General features: G+C 36.0%; 1 protein-coding gene across 6 annotated transcripts in view; it reads left to right on the top strand.

Moving 5' to 3' along the window:
* Ecpas (Ecm29 proteasome adaptor and scaffold) overlaps positions 1–16,786 on the top strand; it is a 120,515-nt gene that overhangs the window by 65,575 nt on the left and 38,154 nt on the right. For all 6 annotated transcript variants that reach the window (XM_006537850.4, XM_006537848.4, NM_172381.3 and 3 more), the window contains 9 exons: positions 1,221–1,270; positions 2,221–2,287; positions 2,372–2,494; positions 5,072–5,175; positions 7,972–8,095; positions 9,526–9,606; positions 10,569–10,791; positions 11,408–11,499; positions 15,918–16,052. In XM_006537850.4, coding sequence (XP_006537913.1) covers positions 1,221–1,270; positions 2,221–2,287; positions 2,372–2,494; positions 5,072–5,175; positions 7,972–8,095; positions 9,526–9,606; positions 10,569–10,791; positions 11,408–11,499; positions 15,918–16,052 — 999 coding nt within the window. The remainder of the gene's footprint in view (positions 1–1,220; positions 1,271–2,220; positions 2,288–2,371; positions 2,495–5,071; positions 5,176–7,971; positions 8,096–9,525; positions 9,607–10,568; positions 10,792–11,407; positions 11,500–15,917; positions 16,053–16,786) is intronic.

Genomic DNA, 16,786 nt, shown 5'->3' with positions numbered 1-16,786 from the left:
AAGGTGTGCACCACCACGCCGGGCTTGCCTGTTTTTTAAAGCATAGTAAATTTTTTGTGTTGTTTTTGAACCCTGACTGTCCTGGAACTTGCTTGTACACCTAGCTGGCCTTGAACTCAGAGATTTACCTGTCTCTGCCTCCCAAATGTTGGGATTAAAGGCGTGCACCATCCCTACTTGGCCACTTTTTTCCTTTAGGGTCTAATACATTTTAACATTATTTATGGCATAGATTAAGAGATAATCATGTGCTTTAGAATGACTGGTAGAAATAAAAATGCTTTGGAATTTTTGGAGAGAAACTATATTGCAAAATAAGTTTTAGGGTGGGTTCAGCCCTGTGGCTTATGATAGGTATGTATGTAGGGTAACCCAAAATTATAAACTGACTTAAAACGTGTGTATGTGTTTCCCTCCCTCCCTCCCTCCCTCCCTCCCTCCCTCCCTCCCTCCCTCCCTCCCTCCCTCCCTCCCCTCTTCTTGTAACTCAATTGCACACGTTAGATGACAATCCTGTTAATATGTTGGACATGCCTGACCCATTCCAGATAAAACACAGAATCTAGTCTTACTTCCAAGTATCATTTACAAACCTTCCCAACAGATGTGTCAATAAGTGGGTGTTCAGTTATTGGATGCTGAATTCTAGGTTAAATGGACAAGATTGATCTTACAGGAGTTTTACTGTGTTCTGAGTAATGCTGATTCTCAGTGTTTGTGACACTGTAAAGCTGTGTATCTTAGGTGGAGGCCACTAATTTCCATAATGACTATGATCTCAGTAATTTGTTAACAGTATAAGAAATGAAAAGAAGCCATTTATTTTATTACAGGTGTTTAGGTAATTGTACTAATGCTTATTACAGTTTTGTTGGGGGAAGTTAAGATAATAGTTTGTCAGAGCAGGGATAAATTTCCCAATAAGTCAAGTGTATTGGTAATTAATTTGCTGTTGACAGGATACATGGTATTGAAAATAACATGAAGCTAGTGCAAGATAAGAGAAATCTTTCACTTGTGACCAGTGTATTTGGAGTGAATTAAGGATTTTGTTTGTGTGCTCTTTTGTTCTGGGTTTGGATGTTTTGTTGTTTTGATGGCATTATTATGTAGGACACTGTGATTGAGAAGTCAAATAACAAATGTTGTTGTGGCAAAGGGGTTTGCTGTTTATTGCATTTTTTTGTGTGTGATTTTTGTTCCTTTCTAAAAATTTTAAGGACCCTAAACTACTGTCAATGGCATATTCAGCTGTTGGGAAACTCTCCAGGTGAGTAAAGTTTTTTCTTCCATTTTTGCTTTTTTTCTGTGGGAGACACCTGTTGGTAATTGAGAAAAATTTATCTGGTATTAATAGATGGAGAATAATTTGCTATGATTCCAACAAGAAATGTATTTTATGGCAATAAGCTAATGTCTTCTTTTTTTTTAGAAAGGATATAAATCATTTAAGTTTACATTTGAAAATACAGTCTTAAATTTAGTCTTGAAATTAGCTTTTAAACTTAATTGTGTCAAAATAGGTCACCATTATGGTTGCATAAGGGATTACAATCTAGACATCTAATTAACCTTAAGTGTTCCTGTTGCTTTTTATCACTAAATCTTATAATGCTGTCTGATATTATGAACATGAATGATCCTGTTTTCAAAGATATATCTATTTCCCTCTGCTCAATATGATTTCTTCATTCCAATTCCTTCTGGTGTCATCTTTCTTCACTTCATACTAGAGGGAAAAGAGATGAAATGTTTTCAGTGGTCCCATATGATGCTTTGGCTTCACACACAGGCTGTGAGGGAAAGAAGCTTCAGGGTTCAGAGGAAAGTCACTCAAGATCAGTTTACAGCACAGGATTGTCACAAACTCTGTCCTTATCTCTATTAGCAAAAAGTAGCAAAACCTCTTACTATGACAGATTTTCATTTAATTTGTAATTTATTATCTCTTCACATTAAAATTAGGAATGTTAACTGAGTATTTGGAATATTATAGAAGGAATATCTTGAAAACATATGTTAATGAGGATTATATAATTGAAAAGTTAAATAATCACTTTACAAAATATTTGGCTCCTGGAGAAAGTTAGCTAATGATACTGACATTGTATTTAGAGTTGTGAAAGAGTGAGTTGAGGAATGTTTCTATATATAGTTTCTTTTTCGCTCCTTTTCATCCCATGAAGATTTATGCTAATGATATCTTACATTCTCTTACAGTCGAATGCCCCATTTATTCACTAAGGATATAGCTCTTGTGCAGCAGCTCTTTGAAGCCCTCTGTAAGGTAGGGAAACAGTGTATACACTCCTTCATGGGTATGTTCCTAGAAGTCAGCAGGGAGGAAAACACCATTTTACTGTCTTCACAGGAAGAACCGGAGACTCGGCTTGCTATTCAGGAAGCGTTATCTATGATGGTTGGAGCTTACAGTACCTTAGAAGGAGCACAGAGAACTTTAATGGAGGCACTTGTAGCTTCATACTTAATAAAGGTAAGTCGTATATATATTTTACATTTACTTTTTTGTTGATAAATATAAATTATACATAAAGAGTATCATTTTCAGTAAATGTGTACAATTATATACCATTCCAATCAGGATAAATGAAAAATCCCCTTTCTGGTTTTCTTTTAAATATGCAATATACTTTAGCATCTGTAGTTATTCTTTTATACACTAGGACACCAGAACTTAATTTTTTGTATCTAACTTATTTGTGGACCTACCTTTTCTGATCTTTCCCTGTCCTCTTCTTTATCTGTAAACTGGTCCATTTTCAGTTTCTTTGAGATCAACTTTCTTAGAAAGTTGTCCTAGACTCGATAGAAGTCTGAGAGATATGGAGTGAGATAGAGTGGCATTTGTTTTTCTGTGCCTATTTAACCTGTTTTCTAGTCCATTCATGTTGCTGCATATGACAGTACTACTTTCTAATTATTTTATAATTGTGAGGATTGAACCCAGGGTCTTGCTCAAATACAAATACAAATGCAAATACACTTCTACTGAGCTTATTGCCATATTGTATAGTGTTTAGAAGGAAATTTGAATTGTTTTTTTTTTTTTTTTTTTTTTTTGGTTTTGTTTGTTTTGTTTTTTTGTTTTTTTCGAGACAGGGTTTCGCTGTGTAGCCCTGGCTGTCCTGGAACTCACTCTGTAGATCAGGCTGGCCTTGAACTCAGAAATCTGCCTACCTCTTCCTCCCAAGTGCTGGGATTAAAGGTGTGCGCCACCACGCCCGGCTTGAATTTTTTTTTTCCAGTAAAATTTTGATTATTAAGAGGTATATTTGCTGGTTTGCATTTATGACTTTGATCATTTAAATTCTTCATGATGGAAATGTGGTTTTGGGTCAAAGTATGCGTAAGGACTTATATTTAAGCCTCTATGTGGGAAAACTAATCTTCATGCTGTGTTTTCCAAGCTGAAAGTTTTTTGTCATAACTGGTAGCTGAACACTGCCATAAGAGATCTGTGGTACCACTGTTAGACAAATCGCATTTGTCAAGATGAGTCTGTAAGAAGAAGCCTAGTGCCATCCATCAGACATGCCCTTCCTTCACTTTCCGATTTGCTTTTCAAGGGAATATTTGTAGGCGTTTTGGATATCGACAGTGTGTATGTGTAGTATATAATACATATTTATTACAAACTATATGTATTCATATTAGGTATATATTACAGGTTATATGTATATGTGTGTTATGTTATTTGTAACATATATGTATATGTTATATGTACATATAACCTGTAATAGATAATAAAACATTATTGAATGTTTGCCTTAGTTCTTTTTCTTCCATTATTAGAGATAGAGGAAATTGGAAGAGGTAATTATTAGAATATACTGGTGAGATAAACAAATGTATTTTTTAAAAAATTAGACCACCATGATATATTCATGTGATGGAATTATTAAGATAGTCAGAAAAGCATCTGGTGCCACTGAATTATGAAGAGCAAATTGTACCATTGTATGTGTTTAGAGCTTGCTGTATGTATATGTGAGTCTTGTCCTATATGCTCTTGGTGTCTTGTTTGTGTGCTTCATGGTCTTATTTCATAGCAAATTCTTAGACCTATCTGGACACTCATTAGAATACATAAAATTTTTCCAGAAAACTTTACGAGCAAGAGTGATGTACGCATAATGCTTGTAGATGCTGTTTATACTCACATAAATGCAATCAAGTAGTAGTATTACCAAGACAAAGATAAATTTTTTTCTCATAGACTACTTTTAAACCAAACCTTAGATTAAATTGTTTAATTTAAACTAGTCTTTAATATCATTCTTCTTTTTTTAACACAGGGAATGTAGATAGCATGAATTCTAAAAGAATAAGGCATATGTTTTTAAATTTCTCACATATTTCACTTAGGTTTGTGGCTGGAGGAATATATTTAGGGAAGCTACGTAAAAGTAAGCCATTAGCATCAGTAAAATTAAAAACTGGCCAACTTCATAAATTTTTAATCAAAGTGAATATATTTGCATTGTTGAATTTCTGATCTGAAGTCAGTGTTAACTTCAGAACAAATCTGAGAATGATAGAGATATTTTTGTTTCAAAATTATAGTAAATAAGGTCAGATTATGTCCCTGGTAAAACATTTGAATTTCACTTGTGAGCTGGGGAGATGAGGGTAGTGATGAAAAACCTCACAGTGACTGTGCCTCCCTCCATGTTTGCACTGGAGATGTGTATATACAGAGATCCTTTGTAGCTAGGGTCTTTGTAGATCTTTGGTTTGTTTGCAGGATTCTTGTAAGTCATAAAAGAGCTCATTACATAATGTCAAATACTTCTAAGCAGATCTTGAACAGGACTAAGTGGTAGACCTTGTATATAACAATTGTGAGGTCCTGGGTTTAATAGCCAGCATTTCCTATTCCATCAAAAGAGAGTTCTTGAACAAATGATTTTTATTTTTTTCGTGTATATTTATTGATATGTTAAATTTGAATGATATACAATTAGCTTGACTTATGACTGAATTGAGATGCTGATAATTAAATTCTTTTTTGGGGTGTGTGAGTGGATGTCTTTTTGTGTATGTCCAATAGCCTGAAGTTCAAGTTCGGCAAGTTGCAGTGAAATTTGCCAGCACGGTGTTTCCCTCAGATCATATACCTTCCAGATACTTGCTCCTACTAGCTGCAGGAGACCCGTAAGTTTCAAAAGCTGTCAATTTGAATTTGTGTTACCTTTAAGTATATTTTAAAAGTAGTAAAATTTATGTTGGTTGTTGGGTTAATTTTAAGAATATTTTAAAATTACTCAAATTTATATTGGTTTCAAAGTTGGCTTATGAAATTTAGAAGTAATTTATTAAGGAATTCAAAGTAAACCCCTTCAGGTAACCTGCAATTAATATAACTCTATACTTATATATTGAATTATAAGTATATCTATAATATATGACATAGATAGTATGAATCGAAAATTCTAATTAGTCAAATGTAAATAAAACCTTATAATTGTATAAGTATTATATATATGTATATATATACATATATATATATATTTATCCATATAGTTCCTCTGTAGGAGCAAAAAGAATTAATGTTATTGATCAATACATATTTAATATTTCATGTTGTTGATGGAATATCATTTTATGTCTAATATACCAATATTTAAAAATTAAGTATATATATATATTTTTTAACTTGTTAGTGAATTATATTATGACAATTCTGAGGTATATTTTTAATGAGACCAATGTGCTACTATCTATACTAATTAAGGCATCTTTTTTCATTTATATATTTCAGAATTTTAAATCATATGTAAATACAGTAAAATATACGTGTGCATTTACAAATAATTCTTAAGGGTCCTGTTTTCTGTTTTATAGTCAATGGCATATCTTATAATTTTTTAATTTATGTATTTGTTTTTTAATGTATGCTTACTCTGTCTGCACGTACACCTGTATGCTAGAAAGGGCAGAGATGGTCATAAGCCACCATGGTGGGTATGCTGACATTTGAACTCAGGAACTTTGAAAGAGCAGCCAGTCTTTACCGCAGAGCCATATCACCAACCCCTAGTCAGTGACATCTTAAGATGTGTGAAGTACTCTGATATCTGCCATAATATGTGGTTATTCCTTTTAAATTAGATTACTGTATTTTAAAGCCACATTTATGATGAAGCTCTAAATAAAATTAAGCTTCCTTTTATCACTTGCATATCCTTTCTATAAACTCTGAGGTCTGTTTAAAAAATAACAAGAAGTTACTTTTTTTTTTTAAATTAGGTATTTTCCTCGTTTACATTTTCAATGCTATCCCAAAGGTCCCCCATACCCCCCCCCCAATCCCCTACCCACCCACTTTTTGGCCCTGGCGTTCCCCTGTACTGGGGCATATAAAGTTTGCAAGTCCAATGGGCCTCTCTTTGCAGTGATGGCCGACTAGGCCATTTTTTGATACATATGCAGCTAAAGACAAGAGCTCCCGAGTACTGGTTAGTTCATATTGTTGTTCCACCTATAGGGTTGCAGTTCCCTTTAGCTCCTTGGGTAAATTCTCTAGCTCCTCCATTGGGGGCCGTGTGACCCATCCAATAGCTGACTGTGAGCATCCACTTCTGTGTTTGCTAGGCCCCGGCATAGTCTCACAAGAGAGAGCTATATCTGGGTCCTTTCAGCAAAATCTTGCTAGTGTATGCAGTGGTGTCAGCATTTGGAAGCTGATTATGGGATGGCTCCCTGCATATGGCAATCACTAGATGGTCCATCCTTTCATCACAGCTCCAAGTTTTGTCTCTGTAACTCCTTCCATGGGTGTTTTGTTCCCATTTCTAAGAAAGGGTAAAGTGTCCACACTTTGGTCTTCGTTCTTCTTGAATTTCATGCGTTTGGCAAGTTGTATCTTATATCTTGGGTATCCTAAGTTTCTGGGCTAATATCCACTTATCAGTGAGTTACTTGATAACTGTTTGAGAATTTTAATGAGTTCAGCTTTTTGCCTTTACTGTTCATCTTCAGTTCATATTGATATGATTTCTTTGTTTGATATTTTACAGATCCTTTACTCCTGATTTCTGATCTTGATTTTTCTCCTTATTTATTTACATTTCAGTTTGGCACCACTGGTTTCGGATTGTTAATCTTGATTTTGTTGACCTTTCCCCACCCCACCTCCTACCCCTCTTTTTCTCCCTTTCCAACTACATGCCAGATTGCTTAGGGATTTTGAGCTAATGTAGCAATTGATGTTAGAACAAGATTTCAATCCAAGAACTTAGACAAACCTTAGCCAGTATTTTTATTTACACCACACACACACACACACACACACACACACACACACACCCCAAAACATGACTGATTCAGTATTTTCCCTTTTTAGTTTAATAAAATTTGTTCTGTTGAAATGAGAACTCCTGACAGTGTGAGGCTCAGCCTGGTCATTTCCATCCGGTCTGCTATTTATTAGACCCTGTTAGGAATTGAGGACAGCCCAGAGGTAGCTAAGGACTTCAGAAGACTTGTGTGGTGTGGAAGCAAAGCTGTGAAGGCAGTTTCTAGGTGTTCTGAAAGAGATTACTAGTGCTATGCATTTGCCAGTTTTGTAGAATTGTAGACAAACTACCAAGAGGAGTCAGAATTGAGGTGGGAATACAGAACACAGGATTCTCTAATGATTTTTAATGTATGTTATAGTTGTTTGTGACTTAGTTTTAATAAGAGTAAACATGCAAATAGAAATTTACATAATGAGTTGTAATTAGTCTTGTTAATGATGCAAGCCAAGTGACTCAGCAGATATCACTGTTATGAAAAGGATATAATTTCTTACATTACTTTTTATTTATTGCTTATATAGCCAAGAATATACTCAAGACATTTTGTTAGAATCCTAGCTGTCAAATAAAATTTCTGTTTTCATTCTTCAAGTGATGACTCTGCAGGTGTTAAAATTTAATTTTTACTTCTTATTTGTCCATCTAAAAGACGAGAAGAAGTCCATGGTGAAGCACAGCGCGTATTACGATGTCTTCCTGGTAGAAATAAAAAGGAAAGTGCTTCTAAGCAGATGCCATCTTTTCCAGAAATGGTATATTACATTCAAGAAAAGGTAGGGATTGTAACTATAGGTACTTAGTTTGAAACATTTAATAAATGTTAAAAATAAAAATCAACATTTTAAAAGTACAGATGCAATAATTAGTAAAGTTCCTAGCAATTATAGTATTTACACTAAGAGGAAACCACTAGGCAAGGAGAGAAATATAATTTTTACATGCAGTTAATTTGCTTTTCCAAAGTATGAATGACTTATAATTCCTTTAATGATTGTAAACATTTTCAGTATGTTCAAAAACATTTTCTTTGGTATGACATAGTTAAAAAAAAATTTCTTTAAAAAAATTGTTGTTCTTAAGGGTACCAGGTGTCATCAATTTAAGGATGCTTTAGAGAGCAGTTGAGATTTTCCATGATAATTATTCCATATTCTGTTGTAAATTCTCACTTTGTAGCGTGTTTCTGCAGCTGAATCAGAGCATCGGGAGCAGTGATCCTCAGTGCTGACTGACTGTCCCACTTTTTACATTGGTGTTCTTTTGATTATGTCAGAGGATAACTATCGTTTTTGTGAGAGGTGCATGCCCTAGGACAGTGTTTTGTTTAGAAAAGACAAGTGCATGGACTGGAGGCTTAGCTAAGGTTATGTGTGGCTTTTGTAGTATATCTGAATTTGATTTCCAGGACCTGCGTACACCTACCTTGAGTAGTCTTGCGTATACCTAGTCTTGAGTATATTTTTGAGTATATATTGTGACTATTGCTCCAGAGGATCCAATGCATCTGTCCTCTGTGGACACCTGCACCCAGTCACGTGTGTTCATATAATTTAAAATGATAAAATAAATCTTCAGGGATGGAGAGAAGGCTTAGCAGTCAAGAGTATTTGCTGTCTTGCAGAGGATCTGGGTTTGGTTTCCTGTGTCTGCATGATGCCTCATAATTTGTAACTCCATGTTCAGTGGATCTAACACCCTTTTGTCTCCAAGAGATGTGCATGCATATGGCACACTTAGATACATTCAGGCAAAACATGCATATAAATAAAACAAGAATAATTTTTCTGAAAAGAAAAACTCTTTAAAAAGGCAAATAAAAAGTGTTGAGAGCTGGCTCAGGGGTTAAGAGCACTGGGAGCTTTGCCAGAAGACCTGAGTTTGATTCCCAGCATCTACGTGGAACACACATCCTTCTATAACTCCAGTTGCAGAGGATATGATGCCCTCTCTGGCCTCAATAGGCACTGTTTGAATATGATGCACACACACATTCAGGCAAACACCTATACATATATACATATATATCTACATACACATCTATATCTACATACACATACATATAAATTATATATGAAACAAAACAAAAAATCAAAGATAATGCAAATGGATAACAGTGATAGAGCTAGCAGTAAAGTTATTTTCAGTTGAGTAAGAGAACAGTTGGTTTTCAAAAATTTATTTGTTTTGGAATTATTTTTATTAGGCTTCCCATCGAATGAAAACTCCAGTCAAATATATGACCGGAACCACAGTCCTTCCATTTAATCCAGCAGCATTTGGAGAGGTAGGACTTCAGCATCTGCTGTGTCTGATCCTTTTGCTTTATAGGTAAACTCATATCATGGTTTCATTGTGCTTTTAGGGTATTTATTTTCAAAAAACAAGACCCAGTATTTGGTAATTTGTTTTGTTTTAATTTATAGTTAACTGGCGGTTTTCTACCCACACTCAGCCCCTGTACTGGGAATCAAATGTGGGGCCTTAGACATGCCAGGGAGGTACTCTACTGCTGAGTCACACTCCCAGATTCCGCCCCGGCAAGAGTTTTGTTTGTTTTGTTTTATTTTTTATGACAGAACATTTGGTTACTGTTGGGCTTTTGTAGTAAGTTGGATTTAACTTCTAAAGCCAACCTACTATTGAAGTTGCTAGAGTTTTCAAGGCTAGAAAACAAAATAAGATTTATCACACTTTTTGAGAGGATTAACTCAGCACATCCATTAAGGTGAATTTTATGTTTTAAATTATTTAAACTGTTAAATAATAATCTTGTTTAGAGTGAGACAATGGCTAGGGACAGAATTCCTTGGTAGAATATATGCTCAGCATCTGAAAGGAAATGGCTTCAATCTCAGCATGAAGAAGAAACAAAACTCAAGCTTTTTACTTCCCTTAAAAACATACCTGGATCTGTGAAATGTTTTAATACCTTTTGTTAAATTATAATAATTTACTTAGCATATTGAACCTTGCTTCCTGGCTTCCATTAAGATTTTGTAAAGTTTTGTGAAGAAGGATGGGAATGTAAAAACTGAAAATTATCACTTTGAAGAATATGCCTCAGTTCTGATTTTTTTAAGAATCTGGTACTTTGGGGCTGGAGAGGACCTGGATTTAATTCCCAGCTCCCACATGGCAGCTTTTAACTGTCTGTAACTCCATTTTCAAGGGATCTGACATCCTCACACCAATGCAAATAAAATAAAATTTAAAAGGAAGCTGTATTTCTCATCCTTTTTGTTGTAGATAGTTCTGTACTTGCGCATGTGCCTGGCTCATAGTGCAGGGGTGGTACCCACTTCCCAGAGTTTGGCTGATATGCAAGATCATGCTCCGGCTATTGGACGGTACATACGGGCTTTGATGTCAAGCAGCCAGGCGACAGCTTCATCTTCTAATAAGAGTGGAGAAACCAACCCTGTTCAGATCTACACTGGCCTGCTTCAACAGCTGCTAGCGGGGGTTGGAGGTAAGAAGCCAATCATACTAAGAAAGAATATCAAAACAAGTAAACAGAAAGTTAATTTACCCTTTTCTTCAGTATTTGCCCATCTGGCTCAGTGGGTAGGTTCCAAACTCATGGTCTCAGAGATGATCCTGGTTAAACTCTGGGCCTCAAAATAAAAGACATTAATTTGGGAGAGATACTTGTAGGGAGGAGATGGCTATACGTGTGTATGTGTGCGATAATAGGGATGAGAGAAATAATAGAGGGTTGAGGGCTACACTAGTCAGAATATACTATATAGACATGAAATTATCAAAGAAAATTCAATAAAAATCTACAGTAGAAGTATTCCAACCTTCTTGACTTCTGTAACTAAACATTGACCTTTGTTTACATTCGAAGCCTACCTGATTGATCTTTGATATGCTTTTCATTTCAGAAAGAAAATGTTGGTGTAGATACATACTTTGTTTTTGAAAATGCACGAGAAGACAGGGCATCCTTTTGATAATTGAACTTTAATCTATATTTAGAGTGTAATCTTTTGATTTTTCAGACCAGAATTTGTAGCATATTTGAGGGAAATTTAGGATTTTCTTTTTCATGAAAGTTAAAATGGTTCTGAATTCTTATTTAGGTTTGCCAGTCATGTACTGTCTATTGGAAGCTGTGTCAGTGTATCCAGAAAAATTGGCTACCAAATTTGTAGACAAAACAGAATGGATCAAGGTATGTCCTCATGATAAGTTTTTATTTTTTTCTCTATGGACTCAGATATTTTAAACTAATTGAAAGGCTTTGGTTTTCCTACCAGTCTTATGCCTTTCACTACTTTTAGGTTATTTTAAACTTTCCTATAACCAAATACTTACTGAAAAGAATGTAAGCTAATATTTTATAATAATAGGAACACATATTTTGAAAACACACTTGTATATTTGTCAATAAAACACCTCTTTTCTGTAATTGTGTACTGCCTCCTTAAATCTTCTCAGTGTTCTACCCTTCTCTTGCCTCTGACAAACATGCAAAGTACATTAATAGTTTTATGGGGGGAACTTTCTGTTTGCTTATGCATATATACATAAAACAATGCATTTTATTTTTATTTATTTATTTATTTTTTTAAACAATGCATTTTAAATGTTTTTCTTTTATACAAAAGATAGCGTACTGCTGGCACAGTTTTTTGTTTGTTTGTTTGTTTTTCGAGACAAGGTTTCTCTGTATAGCCCTGGCTGTCCTAGAACTCACTTTGTAGACCAGGCTGGCTTCGAACTCAGAAATCCGCCTGCCTCTGCCTCCCAAGTGCTGGGATTAAACGTGTGCGCCACCACACCCAGCCCCCGCTGGCACAGTTTTGTACTTATTTAATGGATAGTAGAGCCTGTAGCTAGTCTTACAGCTATGGAGAAAACTCCTATTTATTTTAACAGCTTCATCATTTTCCATTGTAAGGTTAATTCTGGGTTGCTATTGCTGATCGTTTAGTATTGCTATGTAATTCTATTTTTCATACAAGGAAATGTCAGGTTTTTTTCTTTCTTTTTTTTTTTAAATTAAATTTATTTTTTACACTCCAGATTCCATTTTCCGCCCCCTCCCCATCCACCTTCCGACTGTTCCACATACCACACCTCCTCCCCACCCCACCCCTGTCTCCACGTGGATGCCCCCACCCCCCACCCCACCTGACCTCTAAACTCCCTGGGGCCTCCAGTCTCTTGAGGGTTAGGTGCATCATCTCTGAATGAACACAGACCCAGAAGTCCTCCACTGTATGTGTGTTGGGGGCCTCATATCAGCTGGTGTATGCTGTCTGTTTGGTATTTGAGAGATCTCAGGGGTCCAGATTAATTGAGGCTGCTGGTCCTCCTACAGGATTGCCCTTCTCCTCAGCTCCTTTCAGCCTTCCCTAATTCAACAACAGGGGTCAGCTGCTTCTGTCCATTGGTTGGGCACAAATATCTGCATCTGACTCTCACTGCTTGTTGGGTCTTTTGGAAGGCAGGTATGATAGGTCCCTTTTTATGAGCATTCCATAGCCTCAGTAATAGTGTCAGGCCTTGGGAACTTCCCTTGAGCTGGATCCTGCTTTGGGCCTGTCGCTGGACTTTCTTTTCCTCAGGCTCCTCTCCATTTCCACCCCTGTAATTCTTTCAGACAGAAACAATTATGGGTCAGAGATGTGACTGTGGGATGGCAACCTCATCCCTCACTTGATGTCCTGTCTTCCTGCTGGAGGTGGGCTCTAGAAGTTCCCTCCCTACTGTCTGGGATTTCATCTAAGGTCCTTTCCTTTGATTCCTAAGAATATCTTACCTTCCAGGTCTCTGGTACATTCTGGAAGGTTCCCCCCAACCTCTTATTTCCTGAGGTTGACCGTTTCCAGTCTTTCTGCTGGCCCTCAGGGCTTCAGTCCTTTTCCCTCACCCCGCGGCCCCCCCCCCCCCCCCCCCCCCCCGTGTCCACTTTCCCTCCCAGGTTCCTCCCTCCTTCCCGTTCCACTTGTGATTGCTTTCTTCTCTCTCCCAAGTGGGACAGAGGCATCATCACTTGGGCACTTCAGCTTGTTGACCTTTTTGAGTTCTATGGAGTGTATCTTGGGTATTCTGTACTTTTTGTTTTGTTTTGTTTTGCTAATAGCCACTTATTAGTGAGTACACACCATGCATGTCCTTTTGGATCTGAGTTATCTCACTCAGGATGATATTTTCTAGTTCCATCCATTTACCTGCAAAAGTCAAGATGTCCTTGTTCTTAATAGCCGAGTAGTATTTTTTTTTTTATAGCAAAGAGTTTTATTGTATTTCATGGAAGAGATGTAATAGTGAGAAAGTATACGTTTAAGTTCCCTAGATGTGGAAGATACAGTGTCTATGTTTACAGTGCCCACCCTTCATGTGGGTAGTACTAAGTTATATGGCCAGCTAGGTGAGAGTTGTTCTTCCAGGGTAACACCAAAAATGTTATCAGGTTTAGCAAATAAAAATGTAAGTTAAATTTGAATTTTAGATTAGACTTTTTAGTGAAAATATGGCTCATACAGTTGTATACTTATTGTGCTTTGTAATACAGTTTTTTTTTTTTTGGAAACTAGCCTGAGTTACAGGAAAATCTATGGATGTGAAAATAGGAATATATTTTGTCAAGAGATACTAGTTTTGTATTTTTCTTGAAAAAATTTGGTCTCCTAAAAGTGCTTCTTGTTTTAGAAGGGTTTTCATTCTTTGTGAATATTTTTTAATTTAAGCTAATCTTGTGAATTTTCATCTCTTGGTAGAAGGTAAAAGTTTTCTATGATATGAAGAGAGACCAGACTATGAGTTTGATTCTAGGGCTTGTTATGCTGTGACCTATGAACAAAAAATACTGTTTGACTCCTCATTTTATGGTCTACACGATAATAATGCTTTTCACTTTGTTAAAAAAATTTATGCTGAATTTTGGAAACAAGACTTTGCATATAGTAGATAGGTGTTTCCCTCTGATCTACAACTATAGCCCCTCTATAATTTTTAAATAGTTGACAAAAAGATAACAGAAGACATTATTTTATGACATAGATCTCATCTTATTGGAACACAGCTGTGTATTATCTGTGCCTGCTTTTGTGAACTGCAGTGGCATAATGGAGTATTCTCAGTAGTGACTAGATAAAAGGTTGCTGATCTCTATTCAAAATCAATTATATTTATTTTATCTGTTTTAAAGTTTTATATCTCTTTATGAAAATGCAACTAAACTAAGATTTTTATATATAATTTCAGCTCATAAAATTTAATTAATTTTTAATTAAAATTTAATTATCATTCCCCCTTTTTTTCTCCTTGTAGCCCTTTCCATGTTCCTTTCTACCTTTCAAATTGATAGCCTCTTTTTTTAATTACTTCATACATATATATGTATGTGCATGTATATATGTGTACATACACATATATTTATATAATTTGATGTTTGTTTTTTATGTGTATGTGATTTCAGGGCTGACCACTTTGTATTGGATAGGCAGTCAGGGCGCTCATCCCTGGGAGTGGGTAATTCTTCCTCAGCAATCATTGATTGCTTGTAGGTTTTTGTCTAGGGGTAGGACCTGGTAAGATTTCCCTCTTAGTGTGTTAGAGTCTCTGTTGATAGTGTCACTGTTTGTGTCTTGTTTGTTCAATCATTTGAAGAGAGGCAGTCTTGGTATTCTGGCTCTTTCAACACCCCTACTCATCAACCCTGTTGTTTGCTCTTATGTGAGTTAAAGAGACAGGAACTGTGCTGCAGATGTATCCATCCATTCATGCTGAGCTCCCCTACAATCCAGTGATGCTTTATGTGCATTGTGTTCAGTCATGGTTTTCTATAATGGCCTCCATTTGTTATAGAGAGAAGCTTTTTTGATGAGACATGATAGCTGTACTTATCTCTGGGTATAAGGACAAGATTTAGAGTGTAGTTAGGAATTATCCTGGTGTAAGTGGTTATAGTAGATTCTCTTTTAAAATCTATGACCCCACTAGTCCTAGGTAGTTGACTAGGTTTCTGGTACCAGGGATAATTTCCCTCCTGTTGAACGGGTCTTGAGTCCAGTTAGGCAGCTCGTGCTTGGCATGGGTGTGGGGAGTGCAGCTGCTGCACCTTTATGCATACCTTGTCCTGCTGGTCATTGTTGTGATTGACAGGTGTCCCAGCTGAGTAGGACTGTTCTTTCTTTCCCTTTGTAGCTTTCATAGTACTTCTGGTATTGTGGAGGCTAGACTGCAGGAAGAAGGATTTCAGGTTAGATCCAGTTCCAATATATTAAGCTTGTTCTTTTATAATATCATACACATACATAATACTTTCTGATATTTCTCTCCCTTGCTCTCTTTTATTTCCTCCCATCCGTATTACCATCCCTTTGCCAGCCTCTTTCCCCTATTTATTATTTTTGTTTTTGTTTTTTGTAAACATTTAGTTTAACCAAGGCCATATGTATTGTAACTGTCCATTGAAGCCTTGCAGAGTCTTTTTTTTAAAAAAAATAATAGCTTTTCACATTATTTTTTATGGATATCAATAGATTGAGTGTTAGACTATCATTTACTTTTATTAAGTGTCAGATATCAGCAGGAAGATGATTATGCATCATATATCTACTTCTTTTCTCTATTGCTCAGAGTCTGATGAGTAGCAGTAAAGAAGAAATGCGTGAATTGGCGGCTTTGTTTTATTCTGTGGTTGTGTCTACAGTGTCCGGAATTGAGTTAAAGTCAATGATAGAACAGCTGATAAAGGCCACAAAAGACAATCATGTATGTTATCAGTTTATCTTTACTCTTCTTTGTTATTTAAATAACTTTGGAATTAAAAAAAAAAACCCGCAGGAACCTGTCTCTGAAGTCTGTGCACTGTTATAATCATAAAGGTGAGGTTTGTTTTTCCGTTCCTACAGATTTATCACACTTCAGAGCTAAGTACAGTTATGGCCAGAACTTAGGTTTGCTAGAAAACATCAGTTCCTCCTTTGAGCCTGTAAGACAGTGAAAAAATATATGAAATTTTGTTTTTCTTTCAGTTCTGAAAATAGGTGAATCTCATAGGACCATCTTCCTGAATTAGGGAATTTACTGCTAAGGATGGATTTACCTGGTTGTTAGATCTTTTTGAGCCTGCGTCTCATGGTGTAGCTGATTCTGCCCCCAGACTTGAGATCTTTCTGCCTTAGCATGTTCCATCATAGCTTGGCCCCATTCTTTTTCAGTAGGTGATAGGGTTTTACAAAGTATTTGTACTAGTTTTTAGTTTTCCATTTGTAAAGTAAACTTATAAATTCTTAGCCTTTATAAGTAATACTTGAGATAAATGTGCTGACTTACTCATTTCATTTAGCAGATTTTAATACTTTGTCTGAAAAGTACTGTTTTTAGGTGCTGTACACATTGTGGTAGGTAATTAGTTGGGAATCCCTAGGACTTCCTGCCATTCAAAGTAATTAGCTCTCCCTGCCCCATCACTGCTACCACTTAATCACAGTACCTACAAAAAA

This window comes from Mus musculus, chromosome 4 (assembly GCF_000001635.26).
Source record: "Mus musculus strain C57BL/6J chromosome 4, GRCm38.p6 C57BL/6J".
Taxonomy (NCBI): domain Eukaryota; kingdom Metazoa; phylum Chordata; class Mammalia; order Rodentia; family Muridae; genus Mus; species Mus musculus.
The sequence above is the reverse complement of the archived record's forward strand: the minus strand, read 5'-3'. Positions and strand labels throughout refer to the sequence as shown.